Here is a 9,078-nt window from a genome sequence, read left to right as displayed (position 1 = left end):
CAGGTTGGATTTGATCTCGATCTACTTGAGAGTGTGTGGGAAGAGGATGTTTGATTTGATCTACTTGTGGGTGTGAGGAATTACGAGACCTCCGTCGCCGAGGTTGGATTTGATCTAGGTCTACTAGTTGTAAGGAATGAGGAGAACTCAGTTGCCGTCGTTGCTTTTTCTGCTTAATGATCTGAGATTAGATTTGATTACCGTGCAAGGGGAGACGACATCGCTGTTGCATTGTACCTCGTCACGCACAGTGACATATTCTCCAAGGATAGTATAGTTATCGATGTCGGGGAGTGTGTTGCAACCCACAATAGTGTTAGAAACGCGGGCGTGCTTATGAATGGTGGCGTCACGCATAATTGTGCATCCCACCAGCCTAACTCCCGAGTGAATCACACAATTGGGACCCACGGACACATCGGGCCCGATCTTACAATCATCACCAATCAGAGCAGAGCAGTCGGATCGACCAAGAGATCTTCAACTATGTGAGAACCGGTGGCCAATTGAGAGGGGGACTGTCCGCGCAATAATTGCAAATATACATTGCCAACCCTAGCAGGTAGTCGTTGGGATCCTTCATGTCCATCCATAATGTAGTAAACATCATTCCGTAGAGCATTCGCTCTTCTGCAATCTTGGGGAAGACGTCTTTCTCAATTGAGGAGTGGGTCAATTCAATGCGATTAAAGATAGTGGTTGATCAAAGAAATTTTAGAAAAAATTTCTTCACCCTCCCAGTCTCCTGCTCCAAAGCCACGACTCCATATTTTGAGGGAACATATGCCGCGCGTTCAAAAATAAATAATAAAAGGAAACACATAAACAACAAATGGTTAGTATATAGAACTTGATTCAACCATAAAATAAAACTAGAAAACAGATTTTTGGACTCAACATTACTTTTAATTTTCAGTCCAATAATCAGTTTTGGACTCACAATCGCTTCTTAAAATCCAAGAATAAACATAAAGCTTGGACTTTGAACACACAACAATGGTTTCGAAATATACCTGGTGATTGGGTATCTTTCAGGGACGTGTGAATCAAAAATACACTTTGAAGGGGCTGTCCGAAGTAAGAAAATGGGGCAAATATATCACTTCCCGAATTTGTTTCTATACATTTTGAGGGAACATATGCCTACCCAGATGATCTCAATGTGATCTGAATCCTTCACCTGAGGGCTCTTCACTTGTGAATGATGACGGCTAAATATCACTCTATTCCACCATTTCTAAGTTCCTTTTTAGGGGAATATATAGATGATGAGAGCATCATGTGATTGTGCCACATAGCTTAATGGATGGTAGAAATGGGTTATACGTGGCAGTGGATTGTGAGTGGGAACTGTCTAACTGACAGATAGTGGTTGGACCCAGTATTAGTGGGTGTTAGGTTGTTATTGCACCTTCAGGAAATATTGCATTCCATACGAGCGATTCCTTCTCTTGTTTTTGAACTTTGACTCTGAGCAAAGTGAGGATAAGTTGATTGTTATTGCCCGGCCCCAAAATCATTTCCATTGGTTGATCCTAACCCTCCTCCTATCTATAGAGGGACTGAATATTAGAGGGTTAGTATCAACCTGTGGAAATGATTTTTGGGGCACTACCTATTTAGGCTATGGCCAATTTAATGGATGGTTTGGTTCATCCTATGGTACGGGCGATGCCGTACCTTTTAATATAGTAAGGAGTGTGATCATCAAATTACGGTAGTGGTGATATCATTTCCCTATAAATACCTTCACCCTTATGGATCTAGGGTTTTGTTTAATATTTTTGGGTCTAGATCTCTTTACCTCGAAATTGGTCTTGGAGCTTTTTTTAATAGATGTTTTGATAGTATTCTTTCTATTTCTTTTCTTGTTTTACTATCATTTTCCATCCTATCCCAGTGGGTAAAATCTGAAGATAAAAGCCCATGTATTCTTCTAATTATACTCTAATATCTCTTTCATTAGTTATGAATTTCTCATGAAATTTTCAAACTATATATGAAGTTGACCAGTTATTCATAAAATTTGCATTTCAAGCTAATGGGCACCTCTCGAGTGCCTGCCATGAAATTTGACCTATCCTAACTTGTTGACGGTTTTGAGAGGGATTTAGAATTTTTGCAACAACCAAGCCTATGGTCAAGTTCTTTGATACATTTAATAGTGCTGGCAACATGTTGAATTAGACATAAACTCTCCCTTTATTAATTGAATTTGCTAATGGTGAATTTTGGCATTCATCTCGGGGCTGGCTTTAATTAAACTACCGACTTCTCTAAGCTGCTATGGTTCAAGAAAGTGGATAATTTCAAAAGGCCTAGGCAGATTTGTAGAGCTTTAACTTAGAATGTTTAACCCTAAGTTTACAGTTATATTCGGATGCTGATGAAATTACACACTTGGAAGCTCACAGTTAAGCCATATATGGAGTTTTGGCACTTACATTAGCTCACAGTTAAGTCCTAGGTCCAGTAAAGAGAGTACTCTTGTTCAAATTTGCCATGGTTTTTTAACACATGGAGAAGAACAACATTCAAGCTTGTTGTTGTCGGTTATAATCTCATGCCTCTTAAACTGTTTGTGGGAATGGAAAGAACATTTATAAGGAGAAAGAAGAGGAAGGCTTCTCTTAGTGTTAGTGCTTACTTTTTGAAGCATCAATTTGTGTTGCCATGTTATTGTAATCTGCAGGCTACCTTGCACATAGTAAAACCTCTCTGCATGCGTCTGAATATTTTACTGTTCTATTTTTTTCTTTTGAGGAAGATAATATAAAACCATATACATTGCAAGTTAGACACTGACCAAACTGAAATATATCACTAACAACACATCATCAATGCCATCTCAACTTAAACACCATTTCACACCCCTACTCTTTCATGGGGTCTTTTAGCCTTCTGTGTTGTTTCACCCATACCATTTTGAACCCTTCCAAGAGACATGGAGCTCTCTTTTTGCCCCTCAATAAGGAACTATGTATTTCTTTCTTTTTCATTCAATTGTGTAGACAGAGTATGCATATTTCTATCAGTTTCTGCACCCAATAACATATGGGCAATAAATTCCTCTCTAACTCAAACCGAGCAATCAACCTCTCAAGTCTCAGACACTCCATTGTTAGAAGCCCTTACCATTGCCCAATCACCCCCCAACACTTCCACTGATTCCGAGGCCTCGGCCTTGTAGACATAAAGCTTGGTCGCGACGAGGAAATAAATAAAATTCAGAAAATTCAGGATGGTAAAGAATGCATAATAGTAGTCTAGATGTGAGGCATTGAGGTTATTTAGAATCCATCCTCTATGACCATTCCTCTCAGTGATGTTGGACACAGTGTGAAGGAGGAAACTACTAAGGAAGTTTCCGATTCCTAAACTCGTCATGGAATAAGAAGTCCCTAAACTTTTCATTCCCTCTGGAGCTTGATCATAGAAGAATTCTATCTTTGAAACCTCTAGAAAAGCATCAGCAATCCCCATAAGCACAAATTGAGGGAGTAATATGAAGATTGTGAGTGGAACTTGGCCGCCATTTTCGACTAGGCCGTGATCTTTGGCAACCCTTAGTCTCCTCCTCTCAGTTAGAGATGCAGTTAACATGATTATGATGTGTATGATGAGTCCAATTCCCATTCTTTGAAGGAGGCTGATTCCTCTGGGATTGTTGGTCCACTTCTTCATTATTACAACGAAGAAACGGTCATAGATCACAACAGATATGAGCATAGATAATGTTACAAAGGCTGCAAGGCTCGCCGGAGGGATTTCGAAACTACTGCCAATTTTTCGGTCTAGAGTAGTTCCTTGCTTGACAAAAAGTGTATTGACTTGGGCAATCATAGTGCTTGGAATGAATGTCGCGATCAAGATCGGAATCATTCGCAACATTTGCTTTGTTTCCTCTACTTGGGTAACTGAGCACAGCATCCATGGCGTGTTTGGACCAGATTTCACAGCAGCTTTGTTAAGACACCTGCATTCATCGAGGTGATTAGGATTGCTAATGGTTGAAAATCCAAAACGAATTCAGAAAAGTTGTTAAATCAATCACATCCGTTGTAGAGCTAGATAAATGGTCCAGATAAGTGTTTCAAAATACAGATGTGAGTTGAAACAGGTCAGAGAAAATCCTAGTTGACTCAGTGCAGCACAGTCAAATACTCGATTGGTGCGAGTACTCGGTTGATGCCGTAGTGACCCAGAAGAGTCAAAGGAGTTTTGATCGACTTGGTAAGGCAAAATGCAAGACCCAGACAATGTAAAATAGAGTCAACTCGGGCGAGTCAACGATTGACACTTGTAGTAGTGGTCAAGGTAATGCAAAAAGCAAAAGGGACTTCCATGATATATTTGATAAGAGCTTCTTATACTATCATTTGACATAACAATGGTAAAAATAAATAAGAAAAAGAATGGAAAAACATTTAGAAATACTACTAACCTCAAAGAAGGGGTAGAGTCGATTCTAAACTTGTTTTTCTTGGAGTAGTACTCCTCTAAGTCCAACTCATGAAGCTCTTTAGGGTCAGTAGGGAGGGGTACACTCCATTTCCTTATAGCAGCCACTATGACCCTGCCCATCCTTGTAAAGGGACTACCAGAGGGCACCTTATGCCGATAGTAGGGCGTACCAACTAAGAATATCACGATCGAGACCGCGAGCCCAACCGTCGGGAGCCCGTAGCCTATGGACCAGCCCACATTGTCCTGTATGTAGACAAGGAATGTATTGGCAAAGAGGGTCCCAAAGAAGATGCTAAACATCCACCAGTTGAAGAAGGAGAGCTTATGGGCCCTCTCCTTTGGCTCAAAATCGTCAAATTGGTCGGCCCCGATTGTCGATATGTTGGGTTTGGTTCCACCCGTCCCAATTGCCAGTGTGTAGAGTGCGCCAAAAAATATGCCCAATTGTAGGGCAGACGCACTCTCGCTGCACCCAGGGTCACCCGGGTGGGCGCAGGAAGGCGGTTTCAAGGAAGGGATGGTAACTGCTAGTGTCAAAAGAGACATTCCCTGTAAAAAGAAAGAAAGAGGTCATAATTTGAATAAGGGTATTTTGGTCATTTTAAAAATAAGGGCATTTTATTTATTTGGAACCATGGTTTTAGATTTCGGTTTGGGTACCGGTTTCGGACCTCACGGAAACAAAAATTTTGGCCGAAATCCGGCGAAGCGATAAAAACATTATTCTATTTGATACCAAATTTTGGCCGAAATTTCGGTAATTTTGGTCAAAATTTCGGTAACATATGAACAAGGTTTTAAATTTCGGTTTCGGTACCGATTTCGGACCCCACCAAAATATGACATTTCGGCGAAATCCGAAATTACGGGCCAAAATTTGGTATTTTGGCTCGAAATTTCGGACCAAATTTACTGAAATTTCAGACCGAAATTCCGGAATTTCGAGAAATTTCCAATTTTGGGAAATTTTGGTTTTGGTCCCAGCGAAATCCAAAATTTCGGTCGAAATTTAAAATCATACATATTAAATTAATTAAAAAACAGGTTTTTAGGTGAAATTTCAGAATTCCAGACGAAAATTTCAGAAAAAGCAAGATTTCGACCGAAATTTCAGACGAAATAAAATACCATTTCGGGTATATGCTGTTTCGGTGTAGGTCCGGACCGAAATCCGAAATTCGGTCAAAATTTAAAACCATGTTAGGAACTATTATAGTAACAAGGGATTTGCTAGGCAATTTTGCGGGAATCCATTTTGCGGCTCACTTTTGCATGACAGAACAGCCACACAAGCACACTTTTTAGTAGATTTTGTCTTGTTCATTGAATTCATCTGAGGTTGTTCTCACATCCAAAGGTCAGTCGGAAAATAGCTTTCTACGAAATTGCCTAGCAAAACCTTGGTAACAATAGAGAAACCTACACGTCTACTGCATCTGCACTAGTATAGGGATATGAATTGGTGTTGGAAACACACAAAAAGTTTCTTTCTTTTATCCCTAACTATATATGTATACATATTATATTATAATCCAGTACTCAAAAGTCATATTATATTATAATATAATACATATTATATTTTATCCCTAACTATATATATATATATATATATATATATATGCATTTTTAAGCTGATCTTACAAATGAGACATTAAGGCCACTTTACTAAGATTGATATAAGACTGTTATAAGACTGTTATATGCATATAAAGCTACATGCAAAAAGGCCCTAACGTTTTTTGAAATATTTTTGCTGTACCCAAAGAGGCCCTAACTTTTTTTAAAATATTTTCAGTAAGTCCCTATATATATATATATATATATGCCCTTCCAGTAATTTCAATTGCATGAGTTATTTGCCCAAAAAAAATATTTTTGTCCCTACGAAACCATTTAAGGCGAATTCTTTTTTAGCGAAAAAAGAGTTTTTTAAGAATTAGAATTTAGAAGCAATTGGAAGCATTTTCGTCCAGAAAAGATTTTGTAGTATTTAAGAAATTCATGGAAATATATTTTAAGAATTATCTTGCAAGATTAGAGATTTAATGGAAAAAAATTATTTTTATTTTCTATTAAGTCACTTTATGAAAGATCTGTATTTTTGAAGATCATTGATTATATGGACCTCACCGTGAGTAGTTCACCACAAGAAAGCCATTCCATCTAAACCCCAAGACTGAGTAGTCAAGGACTCCAAGTTTAGTAAATAATAAAAGAACCCATTTACTATTTTGATAGGTTTGATAGTTGACCCGTTTTCCCTTACTATGCTTTGAATTGAATTCTGACGGAGACATCTTAAGTAAAAGACTAATGAGTAGTGACAAAAAGAGAAAGAGAGTAGAGATTAGCTTCCTAGAAGTAGATGAGAAGAAAGAATAGGAGTGTTAGCAAGAAAAATAATATACCGAGAGATAAATTCCAGAGGCAATGACGAAAGTCCAATATCTACCAAGACGGGCGTCTGCTACGTAAGCCCCTAAGATAGGGGTCATCCAAATGGTCCCCACCCAATTTGTTACGTTATTTGAAGAAGCAACAGTCCCTTGCCTGAGCTTCCTTGTCAAATACAATACCAGGTTTGATGATATTCCATAGTAAGCCATTCTCTCAAACACCTCGTATACTACAACCACAGAAACACAAGATCTCCCTCATCAGAATAAATAAAAAGTTGCCCTACTACTGGTTGAAGTCGAGGTTTTAAATTTCGACCGAAACCGAAACATTCCGAAACTGAAATGGCTGAAATTTGGAATTTTTTGGCAAAATTTTAGTTAAATTATTATTATTTTTTATTTGTTTACAGAATTTCAGCCGAAATTAGCAAAATTTCAGCCAAAATTTCGGCCCAACAAACCGACATTTCATACCTTTTTATGAAAGGCATGAAATGAAGCTTCTGCACAAAATGCATAGAAAGATATTTTTCTTGATGAATGAAAATAAACAAAACAAATAATTGATACTATTTAATAAAAATTGGAATTCTCTAGGAACCATCGTAGAAGGCATTTTGAGGGTCAGCTGTTGCACGAGAGAGGAGCTACATAGGCTCACTTATCAACAGATTTTGTCCTATTCATTTAATTCATCTGATATAGTGATGTAGGATGGTCCTTAGCAAATCCCTAATAACTTATATAAACGTTCTTGATAAATGGGCAAAAACTTGTGATTGCCAACCAAGTCAACGGATCTATTACATGAGATACATGCCTCTCTCTCTCTCTCTCTCTCCTTGGGTTTTGAATGGTGAAGAAAGAGAACCCACTTGAAACTGCAGAAAGGATCACAACTATAAACCCAAATTTGGTAGAGTAGGATGAAAATGAAAATGGGTTTTGATTCTTAGAGCAGTACATTCAAAGTTCGTCAAGGGAAACATGGATGTCGCAGAGAAAAATGAGGCTGTTGGCAAAAAAAAAAAAAAAGAAATTTACTAAAATCTTGAAACAGAAGGTGCCTAATTTTATGTTAATTGAAATAGGTTTGGTGGGGAGGCTCAAAGAAAAAACCCTGTGCTTGAGAGAAAAAAGGGTGTTATTAAAAGCATATGGGTGGCTTAGGAAATTGAAAGAAATTAAGCTAGAAAGAAACTAAACTGTTAGACATGAGGTTGCCCTTGAAATTCGAAGTGTCGGCAGAAGAAAAAAAAAACGGATGGTCTTTCAAACTGGGTTGGCTTCAAAATTGATAAGAGACCCTTTAAAGTACATAAGCACGTCTAAATTCTCAAAACATGTTAGTACCACCTAAATCAAAGAGCACATGAAGATCCCCATCGAAATACTAGGGCCCACATACAAAAGGGTGTCATTGCAAACAAAGGGGTTTGCTTAAAGTGATAAGAAAGAGCTTGTTAAACCACTGGAGTAAAGGTTCCATTAAAATTTAAGTAGTAACCACATACAAAAGGGGTGATCTTGAATAAGAAAAGTGGTTTCATTACCTACAACAAAAGAGCAAGCTTTCCATCCTCCTCTCTTGGATCTAAGCACAGGGTTTCCTTTGAGATCCACAGAACCATCCTGTGTGAAATCACCACCCCCACTTTCTACACTTCCAGCCATGATTTGGAATGTAGCCCTTTTGCTTCTTCACCAGCTCCCTCACGGCCTCACTCATATTTATGGACAACTTTCCCTCTCTGCCAAGAGTATCTGATCCTAAGATAATAACGACAATACCATCCCCCACTTTCATAGTCTTCATCTAATTTAAAATGACTAAAATACCCTTGCACTTGACCAAGGGCAGTAAAATACACTTAGACCCCCTGTGGTTTCTGACATATTCAACTTAACCCCTAATGTTTAAAAAGTTACAAGTACACCCCCTTTGGTTTCAATTTGTATAAGGTAGGCCCCCTCAGTTGCCGGTTCGTCCACAGATTGAAGGGTTAGGATTATCCGATAGAGCTGACTTTTTGGGCACACCCTATCTATGTCAGGGCCATCAAATGAACGCTTTGGATCATCAACCAATGTGGGCCCATACCGGAATCCAAACACTACCAAAAACACAGTGGGCCCACATTGTTTGGATGATCCAAAGCGTTCATTTGATGGGCCCTGACATAGATAGGTTGTGCCTAAAAAATCAGCTCCA

The 9,078-nt window shown here is 38.6% G+C and overlaps 1 protein-coding gene across 2 annotated transcripts; it reads right to left on the bottom strand.

Moving 5' to 3' along the window:
• Positions 1-2,723: 2,723 nt before the first annotated feature.
• LOC143890130 (protein NRT1/ PTR FAMILY 5.2-like) lies at positions 2,724-8,629 on the bottom strand. Of its 2 annotated transcripts, XM_077394690.1 has the most exons (4): positions 8,420-8,629; positions 6,876-7,093; positions 4,445-5,016; positions 2,724-3,976 (listed from the first exon to the last, which is right to left on the bottom strand). In XM_077394690.1, the coding sequence occupies exons 1-4, from the start codon at positions 8,538-8,540 to the stop codon at positions 3,100-3,102; spliced, it is 1,788 nt and encodes a 595-aa protein (XP_077250805.1). In that variant the 5' UTR covers positions 8,541-8,629; the 3' UTR covers positions 2,724-3,099. The 2 variants fall into 2 exon arrangements, with proteins under 2 accessions (XP_077250805.1, XP_077250807.1); XM_077394692.1 differs by lacking the exon at positions 6,876-7,093 and having other exon boundaries at positions 8,420-8,559.
• Positions 8,630-9,078: the final 449 nt, after the last annotated feature.

Source organism: Tasmannia lanceolata, unplaced genomic scaffold (genome assembly GCF_043159265.1).
Source record: "Tasmannia lanceolata isolate RefF3 unplaced genomic scaffold, GAP_Taslan_0.1 ptg000013l, whole genome shotgun sequence".
Taxonomy (NCBI): Eukaryota; Viridiplantae; Streptophyta; class Magnoliopsida; order Canellales; family Winteraceae; genus Tasmannia; species Tasmannia lanceolata.
Note: the sequence above shows the minus strand (reverse complement) of the source record. Positions and strands in the feature narration are given on the sequence as shown.